The sequence below is a fragment of the Silene latifolia genome, chromosome 1 (assembly GCF_048544455.1).
Source record: "Silene latifolia isolate original U9 population chromosome 1, ASM4854445v1, whole genome shotgun sequence".
Lineage (NCBI taxonomy): Eukaryota > Viridiplantae > Streptophyta > Magnoliopsida > Caryophyllales > Caryophyllaceae > Silene > Silene latifolia.
In genome coordinates, this window is record NC_133526.1 from 27,338,683 (window position 1) to 27,362,029 (window position 23,347).

The 23,347-nt window shown below is 46.0% G+C and overlaps 2 protein-coding genes across 2 annotated transcripts; both read right to left on the minus strand.

The window, feature by feature from the left end:
* Positions 1 to 2,093: 2,093 nt before the first annotated feature.
* LOC141642677 (uncharacterized) lies at positions 2,094 to 3,335 on the minus strand. Its single transcript, XM_074451546.1, has one exon. It carries the CDS (start codon positions 3,333 to 3,335, stop codon positions 2,094 to 2,096), a length of 1,242 nt encoding a protein of 413 aa, XP_074307647.1.
* A 1,378-nt stretch (positions 3,336 to 4,713) lies between these two features.
* On the minus strand, positions 4,714 to 6,594 carry LOC141642695 (uncharacterized). The gene has a single exon (XM_074451570.1). The coding sequence runs from the start codon at positions 6,592 to 6,594 to the stop codon at positions 4,714 to 4,716; it is 1,881 nt and encodes a 626-aa protein (XP_074307671.1).
* Between the last annotated feature and the right edge of the window lie 16,753 nt (positions 6,595 to 23,347).

The following is a 23,347-nucleotide window of genomic DNA, read 5'->3' on the forward strand; positions in this document are numbered from 1 at the left end:
GCCGGGTTGACTAAGGCAGAGGCCCGTGCTGAAGAGATGGCTGAGCTAGCCAAAAATGTGGGTGCCTACACTGCTTTTGAGGGGCGGATCGACTGCATCCGTGCTTATACTGAGGGGAGGCACACGTCCTGGAACCTGGAGGAGGAGCTGGCAGAGTTTGCTCGTGCATTTCCCAATGGCATGGACCTGAGCGCCTTGTTCCCTCCTGAAGCTGAAGCTGCCAATCCGGAGCCTGAGTACATAGCCATGGATATTTCTGGAGCCATATCTGGGACTATCGAGGAGATCCTGGCTGGGGAGGCTGGTGATGGCGCCTCTGCAACTCCTGAGGCTGTTCAGGCACCTGTAACGGAGAAGCAAATAGTGTATGGGGAGCAGAGCAATGGTCAGGAAGCAGTCATCGAGAGGATTGACCTCTCTTAAATTTTATTTCAGATTATCTGGGGACTTGGCCCTGTGTGGCGCAAGTTTGTAAAAAACTATTTTCTTTCTTGTTTTGGTCCGTTTTGTGCCTGCCGGTGTGCAGGTTTTGAACTTTTGATGGCGCCTGCTAATGGTAGCAGGTGCCCTAACTTAAAGTAGCTCCGGGCCCTAGTTTCTAGGCCCTACTTTTGTTACACTTGCGTTTTTGCCACTGATTTCTGGAGTTTTGATTCCACATAGACATACCCAGGAAGCTGACCTGGCTCCAGGTGCACAGCTCCTGTTTCTGGCGACAGATTTTTGATAACATATTTTACCCATGACGTAAAATATCTTATCACTAGGGTTGGCTGACTTAGAGCTTACCTCCATTGAATGTTCCTGACTAACAAGGAATGTTGTGTTCCTTGTGGTTCCAGGCGTTTGAAATCCGTGCGTGCACCCATTGATCTACGACATAGCTAGCTAAGGAATTACTGAGTTAACGTTAAGGTATGGGTGGTCTTAGTATGTCGAACCCTGCGCGCTACCTCGGCGTATGCTCTTCATGTGGCTTGACTTAAGATAAACGTCTTCGTAGCCTCACATGGCAGGGGCTGGACCCTCAAAGTGTGCCTTATCTGATAAGTAACCAACATTAGTACCAAAGCCTTTCTTCGTAGAAGCGTTATAAAGTCCAAAGTAGTGCAAATTACCTGGTGCTGTCTCATGGTGTTCCAGGGCAACACCTAGATCCAGGAAGCCACAACCTGTACTACTTGGTTTAAAAACGACTCTTTCTGACTAAAAAAAAAACTAAAAGGAAACCAAGTTTGTGTAAAATACTAATACCTAAAGCATATACTAACCCCCACCACCCTTTTTTTTTTTTTTTGAAAACTTTTTTTTTTTTTGCTTCACGGACTTTCGAAAGGTCCTTTGTACACTAAAGTTTTGGCACTTTGTCAGACAAAGTACCGTTTCAAGTGACGGATGTTCCAGGGTTTATCCAGGATTTGACCGTTCATGGTCATCAACATGTATGCCCCATTCTTGACAACACTTTCGACCTGATATGGCCCTTCCCATTTGTAGGCAAATTTGCCTGCTTTGTGATTCTTGGTATTTTCGAATACCCTTCTGAGTACAAGGTCCCCCACTTCAAGGGTCCTTATCTTGACATTTTTGTTGTACGTCCTTGCGACAGATTGCTTATATGATGCCATACGTATGTAGGCGCTTTCTCGTAGCTCATCAACTGTATCCAGACTTCTGGCCATTTCGACTTTGTTCTGCTCTGCCGTCTGACAGCCGTATCTATGCGTGGGTACCAGAACTTCTGAGGGTATTACTGCCTCTGCTCCGTATACAAGGCTAAACGGAGTCTGACCTGTTGCCATCTTAGGTGTTGTCCTGTCTGACCAGAGTACCAGTGGTAGTTCATCTGCCCATTTTCCCCCCAACTCTTCCAGCCGTTTTCATAGGTTCTCCACCATGATTTTATTGTTGGACTCGGCTTGGCCGTTGGTTTGTGGATATCTGGGGGCTGACTTTCTTAGTGTTATGTTCCATCGTGCACAGAAGCCCTCGGTGTTATCCGATATGAATTGGGACCCATTATCGCATATGATCTCGGATGGTATCCCAAATCTGCTTATGATGTTGCGCTTGATGAAAGAGATCACCTGTTGCTATTTTACCTCTGTCATTGCTTCTGCTTCAATCCACTTTGAGAAGTAGTCGGTCATAGCTAGCATATATACTCTGTTTCCTGGAGCCCTGGGCAGTTTACCCACTATGTCCATGCCCGACATCATGAATGGCCATTGATAGATAATCGGATGCATTGGTTCTGCTGGCTGGTGGATTGCTGGAGCCGCCTTTTGACACGACTCACAGCGTTTAGCATGGTTTACTGCGTCTGCGCGCATGGTGGGCCAGAAATACCCCTGTCTCAAGATTTTGTTTGACAGACTTCGTCCTCCAGCGTGGTTTCCGCATTCTCCGCTGTGTACATCTTGCAATACTGTTTCTGCTTCCTCTTTGCTTAAGCACCTGAGGCATGGTCCTGCCAATGACTTTCTGAAGAGAATATTATCAATCATGATATACCTGGAAGCTTTTATTCTAAAACTTTGTGCTTCCTTTCTGTCTTCAGGGAGTGTCCTATCCCTTAGCCAATTTAGATATGGAACCCTCCAGTCTGCATTCTGCTGTCCTACTGTGGAAACCAGCGTCCTGGCTTCTTGTGCACACTGCATGTGTACATCCTCTTTCATTAGTCTCTGATCTGGCTCTCCCTGGATGGCTGGGGTCAACACATGAGTAATCGGTATATTTGATAGTTCTACGGGCTGGAAGGTGGATCCCAACGTGGCCAGAGCGTCTGCCTCCACATTCTGCTCCCGGGGCACCCGAGTTATCTTGAATGTTCTGAATTTTGACTTTCGCTCCGTGGCTATTTTCAAGTAAGCTATCATCTTTGGATCACGCGCTACATACTCGTTGTTTACATGATTTACCACAAGTAAGGAGTCGTTGTACACCCTCAGGTTCCTCACCTTGAGCCCTGATGCCATCTGCATCCCAAGTATGAGAGCTTCATACTCGGCCTCGTTGTTGGTTGCCTTGAACTCACACCTAATGGCTTGCACTATCATATCTCCTTTAGGACATCGAAGGACCAGACCTACGCCAGCCCCTCTTGCATTTGAGGCTCCATCAATGTACAAGGTCCACAGTTCGCCATCCTGATTCCCTGTTATCGCCAGCATTCCTTCTTCTGCCTCCCTACGGGTGGCGGGGTAGAAGTCAGAGACGAAATCTGCTAGGGCTTGGGATTTTATCGCTGTTCTGGGTTCAAATTGCAAGTCATAGCCACTAAGATGTACTGACCACTTAGTCATTCTGCCTGAAAGTTCAGGCTTCCTCATAATAGTCTTGAGCGGGTAATTGGTTATGACATGGATGGTGTGAGATTCAAATTATGGCCGCAGTTTCTAAGAAGCAGTAACCAAAGCCAATGCTAGTTTTTCAAAGGAAGTGTACCTGGTCTCCACAGGGAGCAGAGACTTGCTAATGTAATACACGGGATGCTGCACTCCTTCTTGTTCTCTGACCAAGACTGCGCTTACGGCTGCTTCCGTGACTGATAGGTACAAAAATAGTGGTTCCCCTTGCTCAGGTTTCACGAGTAACGGTGGCGTGCTTAGGTAGCTTTTGAGTTCTGCGAATGCTTTTTCATGCTCCTTAGTCCATTCGAATTTCTGACTCTTCCTCAATATGTCATAGAACAGTTTGCACCTATCCGAGGCCCTTGATATGAACCTGTTTAGGGCCGCCACCTTCCCCGCCAGTCTCTGTACGTCTTTTGGCTTCTTGGGTGATTCCAGCTGGAGTATTGCTTTTATCTGTTCTTTGCTTGCCTCAATTCCCCTCTGGGTCACCATGTACCCTAGGAATTTTCCTGAAGATACCCCAAACGAGCATTTGGACGGATTAATTTTCATTTTAAACTCCCTTAACGTTTGGAAGGTGTCTGCTAAGTGCTCCATGTGCATTCCTGCTTTTTTGGACTTCACCACCATGTCGTCTATGTATACTTCCATGGTCTTTCCTATTTGTTGCTTGAACATTTTATTTACCAGCCGCTGATACGTGGATCCGGCGTTCTTTAGGCCAAAGGGCATGACCTTGTAACAATATATGCCTCTTTCCGACATGAATGCTGTTTTCTCTTGATCTTGTGGATGCATCTTGATCTGATTATAACCGCTCCAGGCATCGAGGAAAGTGAGTACCTCGTGTCCTGCAGTAGCGTCCACCATTGCATCGATATGTGGCAGTGGGAAGGGATCCTTGGGACATGCTTTGTTTAGATCTGTGAAGTCTACGCATACCCTCCATTTGCCGTTCTTCTTGGGCACCACTACTACGTTAGAGAGCCACTCAGGGTAACTGACTTCTCTAATTTTATCTCTGCTTGCCGAGACTGTCTACTTCTTTGTTAATGACCTCATTTCTTTCTGCCGCGAATTTTCTTCTCTTCTGCTGTACTGGGGTGCACCTTGGGTTCACGCTTAATTTATGCGAAATAACGGATGGGTCTATGCCTACCATATCATTGTGGGACCAGGCGAAGCAGTCCATGTTGTTCTTGAGAAATTGAATCAGCCGATTGCGCAGCTCTTCACTGCAAGTTGCCCCAATCAACACTGTCCTATCCGGGTGTTCCTCGTCCAAGTGTATCTGGCCCAGTTCCTCCGAGGGAGGCTCCTTGTATTCTGTCGAGGTGCCCCGGTCCTGTAATTGCTATGAGGGGAGCTTGGTTGTGGCCTTGAGGGCTTGGGTATAGCAGTTTCTGGACTCCTCTTGATCTCCTTTTACCGTAACCGTGCCCCATGGTGTTGGGAACTTGAGAGACTGATGATATGTTGAAGGCACTGCTTTCATCTGATGCAGCCACGGTCTTACTAGTATCACGTTGTAGGTGGTTGGTCCTTCGATAACTAGGTATCTCACTAGTTTATTAACTTCTTCAATATACGTTGGGATGGTTATCTCGCCCACCGAATGCGCGGTCTCCCCACTGAATCCCACCAGGGGCACAGATTTCTTTATCAGGTTTTCTTTGTCAAAACCCATGGTTTTGAGGGTTTCGAGCATGATAAGGTTCACAGAGCTCCCTGTATCTACCAATGCTTTCCGCACGGTACAATTGCCAATGGATAACGTTATAGTTAGGGCATCGTCGTGCTGCTCTGCGCCGCTTTCTATGTCAGTCTCATCGAAAGTTACCGGGGGTAAATTGCTCTGGCTTACTCTGTACGAAGTTTCTGGATGATCCCCTTTACTTCCGGTGGCTTTCCTTTCGGCGGCGGAATATGTCAGACCTGATAGCTTGGATCCGCCTGTTATCACGTTAATAATTTTCGTGCATATGGGTGGAGCAGAAGGAAGCACCTGATTTGCTGCTTCTCTTCTATCCTGCTTGCCCCCACGTGGTAATAGGTGGTCCAAGTTTCCCTTGCGTACCTGGAACTTCACCTCCCTCCGCAACTTGTAGCAATCTTCTGTTCTGTGACCTATATCCTGGTGCCATTCGCATCTTTTGCTGCTGTCTCTGTCATCGTTGGGTCGGTCCTGAGTGGGGGGTTTTGGCCACCTTACCTGATCACCCAGGTTCCTCAGTGCTTTCAGCAGTCCTTTCATTCCGGTGTTGAATCCGTATTCTGATAGCTTAGGAGGATGCGAAGAATCGTCAATTTGCTGAGTTTTTTCTGCTATTCTGCTGACATTGGGTCTGCTGTACGGCTTAGCTCTGTCGTCTTTCTTTTCTGGTGCGAATTTCCTGCTTGTCTTGTCGAAGTTTGTTATACCCTTTCTAGCCAGTATATCTTCTTCCAACCTTAACGCCGCAGTAGCTCTCTGCTGGACTTCCTCAAATCTCTCACAAGGATACATCGTTAATTCTTTGTAGAGGTTTGACTCCTTGTCCAAGCCCTGCCTGAAGGCGTTGATGGCAGTGGACATATCACAGCCTCGTATTGAGACTTTTTCCGCATTGAACCTAGTGACGTAGTCCTTGATTGACTCACCTATCTCCTGGACGATCCTGTATAGATCACTTGGCTGCTTGGGTGTTCTCCGGCTGCTGGAGAACTGTTGGTTGAAAGCGTTGACCAGATCGGCGAATGAACTTATGGTCCCGTTAGGCAGGCCAACGAACCATTGTAATGCTGCTCCGGTTAAGGTTGAACCGAATCCTTTACATATACATGCCTCCTTTGAGGCTCCCGTGGCGGTAGTAACCATCATCTTCTGCTTGAATTGACTTATATGATCACAGGGGTCTGTGGTTCCATCGAAGAGGGTCATCGTTGGGACGCTAAATCCTTTTGGCAAGGCCACCGTAGCTATATCGTCGGTGAATGGTGAGTCGGCATAGCTTTCTGGTGCAGCCATCTCCATAGGCAGAGGCATTCCCGGGACCCTCCGGAGGAGGCTCCGTAGTTTCTGGTACTGCTGTTCTATGTATGTCTCTCTCCCGGTGGGTCGCAGATGCCCCTGTGACTGACGTTCTGCTCCTCGTGCGAAGTTCTGCTGTTCCATGGCTTCTGTTTGACGTACCTGCGATGTCGCTGCCGCCGGAGTGCCTTCCCAGGTATATTCAACTTGATTCGTAACTGGCATCCTTGTTATTGGGACCGTGAATCGTAGCCCCAGCTTCTCTGCTTTGTCCCCATCGCGCCTGATGTGGGTGTAGGCTCTTGGCGTGCTGGTTCCTCGTCTGGCGTTAATGCCCCCAGTCCTGTTGGGATCAGGCCTCCTCTTGGCTGTGGTGTTCCATCCATGTCTAGCGTGAGTGCTACTTCGCGTGGTAACACCCGTGTCTGCCTTCGATCCCTGCTTTCTTCTGGCGGCCCTCCGGATCTATCTTCTTGCATCCAAGGGGTCGAACTAGCGGCCTGGTTTCTTAACTCGTTGATCTGAGCTCGGAGGAGATTGTTGTCCTCTTCCATCTGGGATCTCATGCTTCTATTTTCGCTCTGCATAGTCCTGATGGTCCTGGCTAACGTGTCCAACCCGCTTATCATGATGCTGGTGGGACTCGGAGGAGCCCGAATCATTGCTGGCCGTGCTCCTCTTTCGATCGAATGACTCCTGCTGCCCCCCGAGCGACTCCTGGATCTCTAGTCTGAGCCCTTCCCGAAGATGGGCTTGCTACTACCTGGGAACTCTGACTTTGCTTGGTCTGCCGTATCCGAAAGCGTGATGGTGATTTTACCCGAAGTTGTACGTCTTTGCCGCCGCCGCTGCTTGGGAGATGGTATCGTGTTCTTCTTTGAAGGGGGCGGCACTTGTTCTTCAGTGCACCGCCGACGTCGCCTGAGGTTGTTTCTTTGTGTCCGGACATGTTTTGATTGTTGAGTAGACTGACTAACGAAGACGACCACTATGCCCCACGGTGGGCGCCAAACTGTTTTGGTAAATTTCTACCAATTTGGGGTTAAAGCGGTCTTAGAGTTAGGTCTATATTATGATTTGAAAGATTGTCGTGTGTTATCCTGTATGAACAATATAAACAAAGAACACAAACAATTTTGGTGACGCGAAAAACCCGATGTGGGAAACAACCGCGGGGGGAGACGGAATCCCACCAATATTTTCACTATAATTCGAGAGGAAATACAGTTCGTATGCTTGCTATGAATGCTAGGGTGTAGTTCTTGTATTTTCTGATGATCTTTCTTCTTTGCATTGAGGCTCTTTATATAGGGGAGCTCGTTGGGCTAGGGTTTCTTGCTTTCCCTCCAAGTTATCCCTAATTTGACATTGGGTAGGACTTTTCCTTCCTCGGATCTCGCAAGATGTTGGACTCTCCCAAGCCTCTTCCGTGTGGACCAAAGCTCATACCCTGCGCTGCTTGCTGACGCTGGTACCCTAGTTCCCTGATATCCTGCATCCCGTAACGCTTCCAGGCCTGCTGCCCCAAGTCAGCCCATATCCAGATTTTGGGCCTAACAAGCTCTTTATGCTAAAATTAAAGGTAAACAAATAATTGGTACGAATTGACTATTCATTTTATGTTAAAACGTGACCATATATAAAAAGTACACTTTATAATACTTACAAATGGTCACTTTTTATAGACCATCTTACTTGTGACGGACACAAGTTTGTGACCTCTCAAAATCCCTCTTCCATTTGCCCTCCCACTTGCTCTTTTTGAGAGATCACAAGATTGTGAGAGAATAGTACAATGAGAGTTTGTGTACTTTTTAACATAAAATGGTTAACTATTTATGTAGTAATACTAGTCTCAAGGTATATACTCCCTTAGTTCCGGTTATTATTTGTTGTCCTATTTCATTTTTGGGTGTGTTAGTCAATTGTTGTCTTTTTTTATTTTAAGAATGAACTTGATGAACAATTTGATCATTTACACTCAATTTCTATTAGAGATAATATCGTAATATACTTTATACCTTATATTGTTCCGAGAATATTCCTATATGATTATGGGAATATCTCGCTATGATTTAGTCTTTCTAATCATTAGCAACCTCTTGTATTATATAAACATTATACATTAATGAGAACGATACACTTTCGGTTCCATTCTCTTAACTTGGTATCGAGCCAGACATAAAAATCCTTAAAAAAAATAAAAAACTAAACGTCGTCATCTTCTTCTTGTTATGGCAGGTGACGACGTTATTTCCACTGCACATATCTCTGGTAACTCCGACACTCACGAAAAAATCGATCCCTTATCTCCGTTTTTTCTTGGGTCTCACGATATACCGGGCATAACTATTTCCCAGGACAAATTGACGAGCAATAACTATGAAGATTGGAGCCGTTCTATGCGGATGTCTCTCAAATCCCATCGCAAATTCGGATTTTGTGACGGCACCATAAAAAACCGATTGATAAATTAATGCTTGAGCAATGGGAGGTTGTCAATTGCACCATTGTTCAATGGCTTCGAAATACAATTGACTCCTCTGTTCTAGAAAGTGCAAAGTGTTCTGTATGTTCAAGATGCCGCTGCTTTGTGGGGAGATTTGGAGGAACGTTTTGCCGTGGTTGATGGGACGTCGATCCATTCTCTCAAGACTGAACTCCGTAATTGCAAACAAACTAAAGGTATGTCCGTTATCACATACTATGGAAAATTGGAATCATTGTGGGATGCTCTCACTGTTGACAAGCCACCTTTCGCGTGTAAATGCGGGAGGTGCCTTTGTGACATCGCTCCACAAGCAATTAAAAGACTAGACAATGAAAGACTTCACCAATTTTTTATGGGCCTTGATAGCTCTTTATATGGTAATCTTTGAAACCAACAGTTCCAACTCGAACCCCTGCCCACTCTCAGTCGTGGATATCATGCCGCGTTACAGGCTGAGCGTTTACTTGGTAAAGCCTTGCCATCGCCTGATGTCCCTGATATTATCGCGTTTGCTGTCCCTGGCATGTCTCGCACTTCCACTGATTGGAAAACCCTCCGTGAAAAAGAAAAGATGGAACGTGTAAATTATTTTGCTCTCACTGCACTATACATGGTCATGATTTAAACTCTTGTTTTATTAAGCAAAATAAGTTCTCGGATTGGTGGGGTAGTCGGCCTCGTACTTTAGCAGACCTTCACCGTGGAAAAACTAATGGGGCAGGGGCACGGAACTCGGGTGCCTTGGTTTCAGGGTCCCATCGTGATACTGGTGGTTCTCTTGTTTATGCTAATGTCGTAACTGTTGCGCCATCTGATGCTTCTTATTCTCTTGCTTCCTTTGATCGGTTTTCGGGTACGTGTAATAATTGGATTATAGATACCGGTGCTTCTAATCATGTTACAGGTAACCCGACCATATTTACGGAGCACACAACAATTTCACCTAAGCCTGTTGGTCTTCCTAATGGGCAGCAAGTAATGGCTACTGTTTGGGCTAAAAATAGCACAATAAGGAAGGCCCACTTAATAAAATAAAAGGCTATGGGAGGAGTGATAAGGAGGAAGGAAGCCCGTAATTAGAAAAAGGGGGAACGGGCTGAAAGAAGATCAGGGGCCCATCAGAGGAGACGTCCGGATTAAGGAAAGAAGAGTCAGGGAGAAGTTAGGGAGATCAGGGAGAATTGGGGAAGGCGGCCGAATATGGAAAGAGTTCTTATGGAAATTATATTCCCTTTCCATAATCAAAGTAGGACATATCTAGGGTTCTCACCCTATAAATAGCCAAGGAAGCAAATCAAGAGGGACATTCAACAACGCATCCACAAACACACACATTGACATCGTGATATTAGTTCATTCTCATACTCACATATACATCCGCTCAAGGTCTTGCAGGCCTGATACCTCGTGCCAGCAAGATTAGCTCTACGTCACTATTGTAATCATCCTCCTATTTGAATATAGTGCAATATTTGGAAGGGTACCGTCCCTCCCGCGGTTGTTCCCACATTGGGTTTTCCGCGTCACCAAATCTCACATGTTAATTTATATTCCGCACTTAGTTTCTTTATTTATGTAACAATACAAGGACAATCATACGACTGACCAACGAGTAAGACCGCATTGACCCGAATCAACCAACTTGGTAAAAAATACCTAAATAGTTTGGCGCCCACCGTGGGGCATTGTGATCGTCAATCGTTGATACTCTAGATACACAATGGATAAGCAAGCATCGGACGCTGTGTCAGGGAGCAGACAACCATCGCCACCACCGCCCTCTACTCAAAATCCAACATCAACAGTGGCTACACAAGCTCCCGGACACACCTCAAGAATCATACCTACAGCAAAAACCTATGTACTTCCTAGGACTCCTGCTGTCGCAACCCAGGCCAGATCAGATAAAGGAACGTCGAGCTCAGGCATCACCCCACCACCTAGTCCCACACAAATCTTGCTCACTGGCGTAGAGAATCTCCAGAAAGCGATGGAAAACATGAGAGAAGACCAGAAGAAAGCTCAAGCTAAAGCAAGGAAGAGGGACAGAGAGCTCTAGGCGTAGATAGACATCCTGAAATAGCAGTTTGCCACCCCAGCAACCAGGGCAGACGTGGGAAGGTCTCCACTAGTAGATATGACACAGGGGGCATCAAGCAGCAGAAATCCACTTCGACAGATACCGGCTGAACTGATAACGAGATTGGATCTGTCCACAATACCACAGATGGAAGGATAACCCCACAAAGGCTAGGATACCTCACGCCGGGTAACTGGCCTGCGGCCAGCTGTATGGAAGCACGAGCAGGTGGCCTCCCTATCAGTAGCCCCGCAACGATCGATCATGCACCTGGAGCAGGATCCGAGTCGAACCAACAAGTAAACTGGCAGCAGGGGACAGTCGTTACAACAACTCCTCTAGCAGCTGAAACACATCAGAACCTTCAAGAGCTCGGATCAGGAGGCAGTATATTAAATCAGCAGGCAGCTGATAAACGAACCCCGACTCGGCAAAGATAACAAATCGCCAGATTGAGTTAAAAGAAATACTGAGCAGGGTCCCAGGGTTGCCACCCCCACTCGAGAAAGCAGCACTAGACAGCTATGCCGACTCACCATTCGTGGACACCATATCCATCACAGCCATGCCAAAGGGATTCACAAATCCAAATATGCCCCTCTTTGACGGCACAACAGATCCCTTTGATCATATAAGCCAGGACAAGCAGAAGATGATGACAGTAATAGCTGTAGGGCAAGTCAAGGAGGCTTGCATGTGCAAAAGATTTGGATCCACCCTAGAAGGGTCGGCACTTCGATGGTTTGTGAGCCTGCCCAACAGGTGGATATCTACATTTGCTGAATTGGTGAACGCATTTACCCAACAGTTCGCAAGCAGCAGAAAACCACAGAAGCACGCAGGAGATCTGTACAGAATCGTCCAGGGGGCAGGAGAGAGCATTGGAGAATACAATACTAGGTTCAACAATGAGAAGGTAGTAGTACGAGAGTGCGATGTTTTAACAGCGGTAGAAGCCTTTAGGAGGGGCCTCCACCATGACTCCGACCTATACAAGCAGCTGACTATGCATCTCTGCCATAGTTTCGAGGCAGTGCAAGAGAAGGCAGCTGCCGCAATCAAATTGGAGGAAGATATTCTAGCCAGAGCCAGCTTACTTAATACACCAAGTGTTTCTAGTACCTCGCCCGTGGAGAAATCAGGAAGAAAACAAACCACCAGCAAGAAGGATGAGAGGTACAGACCATATGGAAGGGGAGTCAACAGAATCGAGGAAAATCAGCAACTCCCCACTCTGGCAGAGTATGGATTCACTACAGGTATCGGAGGAATCCTGAAAGCACTCAGGGAGATGGGAGATGGAGTCAGGTGGCCCAACCCACCAGTAGGGGAGCAAGCATGGAGAAAGGATAGCAAGAAGAAGTGTGAGTTCCACCGTGATATTGGGCATAACACTGAGGATTGCTACACATTACGAAAAGAAATCAAGCGCCTGTACGAACAAGGAAAGCTGAGCCACCTATTACCACGTGGGGGCAAGCAGCAAGATAAGGTAGGCTCCGCCAAGCCTGCGGACCCACCTACATGCACCAAAATCATAAACGTGATAACAGGCGGCTCAGACCTAAGCGGGCTGACATACTCAGCAGCCAATAGACGTGCTACCGAGACCAAGGGAGACAGGCCAGTAAATTCTTGTAAAATCTCTCACAATGACCTACCAGCTGTCAGCTTCGACGAAGGAGATACATACGACGAACGAGAACATCATGACGCACTAATTATCACCTTATCAATGGCCAATTGCACAGTTAGGAAGGTCTTGGTAGATAAAAGCAGATCGGTCAACTTGATCACGTTGAAGACCATAGAGAACATGGGATTCAGCGAGAAGGATCTGCAGAAAAAGACTATTCCGCTAGTAGGATTCAGTGGGGAAACAGCTAACTCGCTGGGAGAAATAGTCATCCCAACCTATGTGGGAGGAGTAAATAAGCAAGTCAGGTATCTGGTTATAGACGGTCCCTACACCTACAATGTCATCTTGGGAAGACCGTGGCTACACCAGATGAAAGCAATCCCCTCAACATATCACCAGTGCATAAAGTTCCCCATGTCATGGGGAGTAGAGACAATAAGAGGAGATCGGGAGGAAGCCAGAGGCTGCTACAAGAAGGCACTTAAGTGTACTGCCAGCCCTCCCGCATAGCAATTACAGAAGCAGCCTGTCCAAGACGAATACATCGAACCCCCAGCAGAAGAGCTGGATCAAATCAACCTGGACAAGCTGCACCCAGAAAGAACTGTGCTCATTGGAGCAGGATGCACAGGAAATTTGAGACAGCAACTAATCAAGTTCTTACAGGATAACATGATTGTTTTGCATGGTCACACGATGACATGATAGGAATAGATCCGTCCATCATAACGCATAAGCTTAGTGTGGACCCAAAGTGTAAACCCATCCAGCAGAGAAGAAGAAAGTTTGCAACGGAGAGAAACAAAGTGATCAACCAAGAGGTAGATAGCCTGCTGGCGGCAAAGAAAATAAGAGAAGTAAAAGATCCAGAATGGCTGTCTAACGTAGTGGTGGTGCCTAAGAAGAATGGAAAGTGGAGAGTGTGTGTGGACTTCACTGATCTCAACAAAGCATGCCCTAAAGATCCCTTCCCGCTGCCTCATATCGACGCAATGGTAGATGCGACAGCTGGACATGAGATGTTAACATTGCTGGACGCATGGAGTGGATACAATCAGATTAAGATGGATCCTGCAGATCAAGAGAAGACGGCATTCATGTCCGAAAGAGGAATATATTGCTACAACGTCATGCCATTCGGCCTAAAGAACGCAGGCTCAAAGCTGTCTTACAACTAGAGTCACCTGAGAAGCCTAAAGACGTTCAAAGACTAGCTGAAAAGGTAGCAGCTCTGAGCAGGTTTATCTCAACATCTTCAGATAAGTGCAGGCTGTTTTACTACGTACTAAGAAAAAGTCAGATGTTCGAATGGACTGAGGATCACGAGCAAGCCTTCAGAGAGCTAAAACACTACCTCAGCAGCCCGCCACTGCTGTCAAAGCCGGAGCCAGGAGAACCGCTATTCCTATACCTGGCCGTCACAGAGGTGGCAGTAAGTGTTGTTCTTGTCAGAGAGCAGGAAAAGGAGCAGAAGCCAGTGTACTATGTAAGCAAGTCTCTGCTGCCGGCAGAGACCAGGTACACATCTCTTGAAAAGTTAGTATTAGCACTGGTAGCAATCAAATCGCAAGAACTGGCCGACTTCGTGTTAGACTTCAGCCCAGCCATCCAGAATCTGGCAGATAAGGAAATCCTCACCTTAGAGAGGAGCAAGGAGACAGAGGTTTGGCAGATGCATATTGACCGAGCCTCCAACCAAAGGGGGGCAGGTGTGGGATTAATCCTGCGATCACCACAGGGAGACCTGATAGCACAAGCAGTAATGTGAATTCAAGGCAACCAACAATGAAACAGAGTACGAGGCCTTGATATTAGGAATGAAGCTAGCTCTGGAGTTAGGAGTTAGGCACCTGCGCATATCCAGTGACTCTCTACTAATAGTTAATCACGTGAATGATGAGTTTATAGCCAGAGACTCAAAGATGATTGCATACTTAAAAATAGCAAAGGAGTTAAAACAAAAATTCGCAACTTGCAAACTTAAGCAGATCCCCAGAGATCAGAACGTGGAAGCAGATGCCTTAGCAACTCTGGGGGCAACATTCAAGCCAACAGAACTATCCAGCATTCTAATAGCACACATGCTAGAGCCTTCCATCCAGAAGGCAGATGAAATAGATAAGGGAGAACTGGAGGATTCACATAATGGGGAAGGAGCCCAGGCAGTTACAGAGGAAGGCAAGAACTCTCAGCCAACCAGACAGCCGCCTGACAAAATAGCCGAACAGGCAAGTGACTGGGATTGGCGTACACCTTACCTAGACTGGCTGCGTCACAACAAGCCACCAGATGACAAGAAGGAAGTAAGGGCTTTCAGAGTGAAGGCCTTCAGGTTCATACTTATTGATAATACATTATTCAAGAAATCTCTGGCAGGCCCCTAACTACGGTGCCTGGATAAGGAGGAGGCGCAGACTGTGTTACATGCTCTCCATAGTGGTGAATGTGGAAACCATGCAGGGGACAAGAGTTTGGCAAATAAAGCCCACAGACAGGCATACTACTGGCCTACAATGAAGGCAGATGCAACAGAGTACGCACGCAAATATGACGCCTGCCAGCGCTCAGCACCAATAATCCATCAGCCAGCAGAACCCTTGCATCCTATCATTTCTCCCTGGCCATTCATGGCATGGGGCATGGACATAGTAGAACCTCTGCCACGAGCCACAGGAAACAGAACCTGGATGCTGGCAATGACAGATTACTTCTCTAAGTGGATAGAGACAGAAGCATTCACAGAAGTAAAAGACAAACAAGTCATTTCGTTTATAAAACGAAACATCATTTGCAGGTTTGGTATCCCATCAGAAATCATATGTGACAATGGCTCATAATTTATCTCCAACGATACCGAGGGATACTATGCCAGGTGGAACATCACCTTAAAAAAGTCAACACCCAGGACCCCGAAGTCCAATGGGCAAGCTGAATCCAGCAACAAAATCATCATGGACAATCTGAGAAGGAGGTTACAGGAGTTAGGAGGAAAGTGGGCAGATGAATTGCCACTAGTGTTATGGTCGGACAGAACGACACCAACGATAGAACAGTCAAACACCCTTCACTGGTGTTTGGCGCGGAAGCGATCATTCTATCGAGGTTCTAGTTCCCGATCACGGGTATGAAAATATGACGGGGAACCGAATAAAGGCGAGAGATGGTCGAAGCCCGGACACACCGACGAGCCGCGAGCAAGCGCGCAAAATCCGTCTGGCGCCTACAAACAACGGTGCCCGGAGTTATAACAAGAATGTGAAAGTCAGGCTCCTGGAGGTAGGAGACCTTGTTCTCCGAGAGGTGTTTCAAAACACCAAGAATCGAAAAGCAGGCAAATTCGCCTACAAATGGGAAGGACCATACCAGGTAGAAGGAGTTGTTGGTCATGGTGCATACAGACTGATGACTATGGACGGTCAAATCATACAACGCCCATGGAACATACTTCACCTGAAGATATATTACTTTTAATAATAAGTAGACTTTAGCCTTCAGAATGATGTACTATGAAAAGCCAAATCATTTTAAAATAAAAATCCGGTAGTAGGCATACTGCCAATTTTACTTTTATTTCTGGTGTCTCTAGTTATTTTTAAGGACTTTAAACTACTATTAGATGGTGTGGTCTGGCAGCGTCCTGGGACCACAATTGCTCTGGTACCCCATGAGATGGCGACAGGTACTTCACATCATTTTAATAGATTTTCCTATTTTCAGGCTTCTCTAGGTACATCACTCTGAATCCTGATGTCTATGGTACTTTGAAAGGATATCTAGCAGATCACAACCGCCAAACGCGGTGACAAGGCACATGGCACTCCAACATGCCTAACCTACTTTCTCCACAAGGAGCACCCTCACCAGGCGGACTGTGGAACATACGAAAGGGAGCCTGGTTGACAGCTAAACACGCTTACCCAGCTACCCCTGATACCACCCCTTGGACATAGCTCGTACTAATCGCAATTAATCAGGGCCCCAGCATGCATGCACACGAACATGGAACGTGGGGATATCTGCGCTACCAGAATCCTGCAGCGTCCCATCGGTCCTAGAATGACGATAAACTTGCCTAAATTACGCCCCTGTTGGCTTTAAACGTGATGAACACACCTTGCATCATGAACAAGGTTAAGTAGTCCAAAATCACATACGCCTAAATCGATCATCGGTGACACGGCAGCTAGCTTAGTCCGGATCGGCCTCTTGGTGACCAGTGGGTCTAAATCAGCCTATTAGGTTGACACGGTCACTCCTCCTTACATTGCGGCATATGCCTAAATCAGCCATCAGGCTGACACGGCAGCTAGCTGAGTCAGAACGTCAGCCTTTTCAGGATGACAGGACTCGCCTAAATCGGCCAAGCAGGCTGACACGGCAACTTCCTAAACTAAGGGAATCTAAGAAACTGATCACAAGATATAAAGTAAACCTTGCCAAAATCGCGGCAAGGATATTCTAAAATATGGCCAAAATACGGCCCCTAAGTTTAAACCGCCACCGTGGCGGAACAGCCAGAAAAAGTTTGAAACTTACAAGTGTGCCACCTCTGGGCCAGACTGCCAAAACGTTCATTGATAAAAAAAAAAAACTTAATTATCGGTCACATTAATGACCTCCACCTCTGCCACCTCTTCTGTCTGCTGACCTCCTGTTTCAGGTACCGCACCAGCTTGCATATCCTCACCTACCATAGCTTCCTGAGCTCCGTCAGCAGCATCCTGGGACATTCCAGTGTCACCCCCAACAGCTTGCTCAGCCAATGCAGGAGAATTCACCTCACCAACTTCAGGCATCAGCGCACTCAGATCAGGTTGGGTGGGATAGAGCATCTCCAGCTGTTTCTCCTCCTCCTCTATAGCTTGCTGGGTGGGAGCCTCCTCAAGAGCAGCACGCATCCCGCTGATTTTTCCCCGCCGGGTAGCATAGAGAACAACGTTGGTGGCCAGGGAGATCAGCTCGCTGATCTTCTCATCAGAACGCTTGAGGGAGTCAGAGAAAGTGCTGCACACCTCTTGAGTGCGAGCCAGCTGATCAGCCCCTTCCTTCAGCTTCTTCTTGGTGACAGCAAGCTCAGTCTTCAACTCCATCACATGCTCCTTACGATCATACCGCTGCTGCGCCAAATCGGCAATTGTCCCCTTCAGCTCCTGGTTTTTGGCGTTGGTGGCACGGCTGGTGGTCTGCACTATGTTGATCATCTTCCTATTCTAGAGTGCAGACTGGAGGGTCTGGGGCAAGAAAGTCAGAAGTCAGCAAGAGAAATCTAAACAAAATCAAATAAACAGGTAGAAGATGAAGAACATTTACCAAGAAGGCGTTGTGCACGTCGTTCTCAGCCATCTCCTCTAGGGAGAACTCTGAGAACTGGAAAACGTAGGAGGAGTCTGGAAGGAAGCAGCAGGAGCACTCCTCTTGGAGGCAGAAGTCACATCAGGACTGGAAGAGGGTCTCTTCCTTTTGGCGCTTTGGAGGATGATTTCTAAAGGATCAACTTTTAAGCCTGCAGGCAGATGTAGTCTCAGGCCTCAGGACAACTGAAGCATTAATAAAAGCTGCAAATTGAAACGATTGTGGTGAGCTCACCAGAAGACATGTTGTAAGCTGATTGAAGAGGATTGGAAGAGGAAGCAGGTGAAAACCCAGGGAGCAGGTCTGGGAACTTTCTCTCAGATTCAGAGATACTGAAAAATTTCCTGCAGGCAGGGGTCTTGGCACCAATGCCAGTCAGGTCACAGGGGCCTGCACGAAGAGGATGAAGTAAGCTAGTAAGCAGCGAGATAAATAAATCAGGTGACAGGAAGTCTACTTACTCGAAGTTATAACCCATTTCTCGAAGATGTAATCGGCAGGAGGCAGGATGGAGTCCTTCCTCACAAAGAAGAAGTCCTTAAACCATTTCTCATCACAGGATTTGGACACGTGCCTGAAGGGAGCCTCTCCATGGCCCCGGAATGAGAATTGACCCCTACCCATGGACCTGATGTTGTACATATGGGCTAAATCGCCCAAGATGAAAAGATTACCAGTGTTCTGACCGGCGGCTAGAGAGTAAAGAAGAACCCTCCAGATGGCAGTAGAAATTTGTGCCATGGCGAAATTATTGCTAAAGATAAAATCTTGGATGAGTTTGGGAAAAGGAAAACGGAGGCCATATTTAAACGGGTACAAATAAAAACAAACCCATCCGGGACGAAGGGCATCGGCTTTCTGACCCGGTTCAGGGATGGCAACATCCACGCCGTCACCAAGACCAAGAAAACCCTTGTTCGTGGGAATGTCAGCAGCAGTCAAAGCAGAATCACAGTCGTGGGGGTATTTAAAGAGTCCCCGAGAAGGAAAGGTTGGGTCAAGATTGCGGTCAGCAGGTGCAGAGGTTGATCGGGTTTTACCCATGGTGGAAAATAGAAAATGAAGATCAAAGAAGGAAAAGAGGAAGAATACCTGATGAGGGTAACAATGGAGAGCGGAACAGTGAAGCCGGCGAGGTAGGAGAAAAGGAAGGTGGAGGGTTTAGAGAGAGGGAGAGTTTTGAAATGATTTGGAGTAAATGAAAGTACAAAGTGGGGGTTGGGGTTATAAAGAGGAGAGAGGGAGTAGGGTGCGAGGAAAGAGTAGTAGGGTGGCTGACGTGATGGAGCTGCATGAAAAGAATTACAAATGACGGCTTAGGGTTTTAGCATTTGATTACGTAAATTCCTTGCTCGACACCTCGAAGCGTACCTCACAAGAAATTTGGGGCAAACTGTTTGGGCTAAAAATAGCACAATAAGGAAGGCCCACTTAATAAAATAAAAGGCTATGGGAGGAGTGATAAGGAGGAAGGAAGCCCGTAATTAGAAAAAGGGGGAACGGGCTGAAAGAAGATCAGGGGCCCATCAGAGGAGACGTCCGGATTAAGGAAAGAAGAGTCAGGGAGAAGTTAGGGAGAAGTTAGGGAGATCAGGGAGAATTGGGGAAGGCGGCCGAATATGGAAAGAGTTCTTATGGAAATTATATTCCCTTTCCATAATCAAAGTAGGACATATCTAGGGTTCTCACCCTATAAATAGCCAAGGAAGCAAATCAAGAGGGACATTCAACAACGCATCCACAAACACACACATTGACATCGTGATATTAGTTCATTCTCATACTCACATATACATCCGCTCAAGGTCTTGCAGGCCTGATACCTCGTGCCAGCAAGATTAGCTCTACGTCACTATTGTAATCATCCTCCTATTTGAATATAGTGCAATATTTGGAAGGGTACCGTCCCTCCCGCGGTTGTTCCCACATTGGGTTTTCCGCGTCACCAAATCTCACATGTTAATTTATATTCTGCACTTAGTTTCTTTATTTACGTATCAATACACGGACAATCATACGACTGACCAACGAGTAAGACCGCATTGACCCGAATCAACCAACTTGGTAAAAAATACCTAAACAGCTACCGTAATGGGGACGGTGTGCATCACCGATAATATTATTCTTCATTGGGTTTTGTTTGTTCCGAGTTTGACTTGTAACTTAATCTATGTTTCACAATTAACTACTGATAATAATTATGTCTTATAATTTGCTAAAGACTTTTGCTTTATACAGGACCGTTCCTCGATGATGATGATTGCAGTAAGTGAGCTACGAGATGGACTTTATTTTTTACATTGGGAGGACAAGCTCTCAACGGTTCATACAGTAGGCACGGTGGGGACGTACGAACTGTGGCACCATCGACTTGGCCATCCGGGTAATCAAGTGGTTAAATTTATTCCTTTAGCTCGTACTTTTAATTTGGATAAACGCTCGGTGTTTGATGTGTGTCATCTTGCTAAACAACATCGTCATAGTTTCGATTTAAGTGACAACATTGCCAATGCGGTTTTTTATTTAATTCATTGCGACCTATGAGGGCCGTACTGTACTCCTTCCTCTTGTGGTGCCAAGTATTTTTTGACCATAGTCAATGATGGCTCTCGTTCCGTATGGGTCTATTTATTGATTGATAAAACTGAGATTACAGAAATGTTTATGTCTTTTTTATCGATGACACAAACCCAGTTTTCTAAGCAGGTCAAGATAGTATGGAGTGACAATGGCAATGAGTTTAATTGTATGGCAGGATATCTTGAAACATGGGATTCATTTTCTGACGTCTTGCGTCGAGACGCCTCAACAAAATAGGCGGGTCGAACGCAAGCATCGTCACATACTTAATGTCGCACGGGCTTTACTCTTTCAGGGTCACCTTCCTAAAAAATTTTTGGGGTGAATGTATACTTACAGCTGCATATTTAATTAATCGCACTCCGACTGCTCTTCTTGATAATAAGACACCCTACGATGCATTATTGGGCACGCCTCCCTCTTATACAAATTTACGAGTCTTTGGTTGTCTTTGCTTCGTACAAAATCAGAAAACTCGGGGAGATAAATTCGAAAAAAGGAGACGTAAATGTATTTTTCTGGGCTATCCTCATAATAAGAAGGGGTGGAAAGTTTATTATCTTGAGACAGATACATTTATGGTTTCCTGTGATGTTATTGCTATGAGGGTCAATTTCCTCTTGCTGCTACTGGTTCCCACGAGCCCAGTCCTCATTATGTTCCATTGGTCCGTGATGAGCCTGAAACCGAGCTTCCTTCTGAGCCTGCTAACGAGTCTCCATTGCCGCCAGACACTGACCATGCTGCTGATCAGCTTGACACCACCATGCCCACTTCATCTGCTGCGTCTAATACGGTTGATAATACCGCATCTACCAACCTTGGACGTGGACATAGGCTCAAATTTCCCAATTCCAGGTTACGGGGTTATGTTCTTGATACTACTCACAGTCCATCTCCACCTATCTTACCTAGTCCGTCTTCATCGCCTTCAGGTACTCCTTATCATTTAGCAAATTATGTTAACTGTAATAATTTTTTGACTCGACACGGAACTTTTCTCGTAGCTCTCACTGCAGGTGTAGAACCCACTTCGTTTAAAGTGGCTATTCATAACGACGGTTGGTGTCGTGCCATGCAAGATGAGATTGCTGCTCTCGAGAATAATGGCACTTGGGAATTATCTGATCTTCCTTCTGGTAAGAAGGCTCTTGGTTGTTGTTGGGTCTATAAAATAAAGTATGAATCAGACGGGTTTGTTGAACGTCTCAAAGCCCGTCTGGTTGTCTTTAGAAATCACCAAGTGTAAGGCTTGGATTATGGTGAAACCTTTGCTCCTGTTGTCAAAATGGTCACCATACGGGCCTTTCTTGCTGTTGCTGCTGTAAAGAAATGGGAATTACACCAAATGGATGTGCACAACGCATTTTTACATGGAGACTTAACCGAAGAGGTTTATATGAAGCTTCCACCTGGTTTTAGTCATGGTAAAGAGGGAAAGGTATGTCGATTGAAGAAGTCTTTATACGGCCTCCGACAAGCTCCTCGTTGTTGGTTTGCTAAGCTTACCGATGCCTTACGTGACTATGGGTTTCAACAATCTTATTCTAATTACTCTCTTTACCTACTCGCGCGTTGAGGTACGTTTATACGTCTTAGTTTATGTCGATGACCTCTGTTTTTGCAGGAATTCTCACATAGACAATGTCCTGCCAGGGAAGGATTTGCAGGGTGATCTAACTCAAAATAAGTAGCCTGGCTAGAAATGAATAAAGAATAAATAAGAAAGTGAGACACGAGAATTTATACGTGAAAAAACCCTAGGAATAAGGGAAAAAACCACGGACACCAAGCCATGAGGGATTATTACTATGATTTTAGATATCCTAACAGGGAATATGTATGTCAGGCAAAGAATAGAGTGTGACTACTGCTCAATAGTAATGCTAAGTAGTGTTTTGATTACAAGAATGAGAGTAAAAGCACGAGTGAATGAGTAAGTAATCAAATGAGTCCCTTCTTTTCTTGTTCTTTGCTATTTATAGTAGCCTTGCAATAGTCCTTTGAGGTTGGTTTAGGGTTTTCTATTAAATAGGCCTCGTGCCCTATTTACCCGGTAGTAGTTTTGTTGAGTTCAGAAGTGGTTGCTTCTTTTCCTGCTAGCTTGACCGCATCAATAGTTATTGTGGAGATTTTTGAATAAGTCTTCCGTACAAATAGGAACTACTTTGTAGATCTTTTGATGTTGCCTGTCGCCTTCAGGTTATGCTTTATCATGTGGCTTGGTGAGATGTCCCCTCAGGCCTGGCTTAATGAATGCCTGACCTGTCTTTCCCTCCTGGTTGGTGCCTGCTCATGTGCTCAACTGCTTTGTGTAGAACGTCTTTCGTTCAGGCTTAACTTTGAACATTGCCTGATTCTTTCCTGATCAAGCAGGGTAATTCTGGGCCCAACAATTGCCTCTTATCTTCTTATCCCTAGTGGATCTGGCCAGGGATAAGGAGATAAAAATTCGGGCCAGGCAAAAAATGTATAGGAATATTTTACCGGAAAAGAGTTTGAGTTCCTTTTAACTTCTATAACGACTAGTCTTCATAAATGAGGTAGGTTCATCAAACCCTAGGAGAGTCCTGATTGAATTTGTCCACTTGTGTTATCCGTTATTTTTGCGGCTATAAATCCCTTGCACCGTTTGTTTTGCTTTCACGTTCCAATTCTCTAAAATTTTCTTCTCTTCTATAACTCTCTTGTGAAATAAATCTTTCTCTGAAAAAATCATCTTCATATTTCAATCATAAAAAATGGCCGGAGGAAGACTACTGCATCCAAGGCTGCTGCTGGGGTTGAACAGGCTCCGGCTGTGGTTGATGTTCCTGAAATTATCCCTGAGGATGAA

Bases quoted from the DNA above. Each gene is read 5' to 3' on its own strand.
- LOC141642695 (XM_074451570.1), bottom strand. From the start codon at position 6,594: ATGCCAGTTACGAATCAAGTTGAATATACCTGGGAAGGCACTCCGGCG.
- LOC141642677 (XM_074451546.1), bottom strand. From the start codon at position 3,335: ATGAGGAAGCCTGAACTTTCAGGCAGAATGACTAAGTGGTCAGTACAT.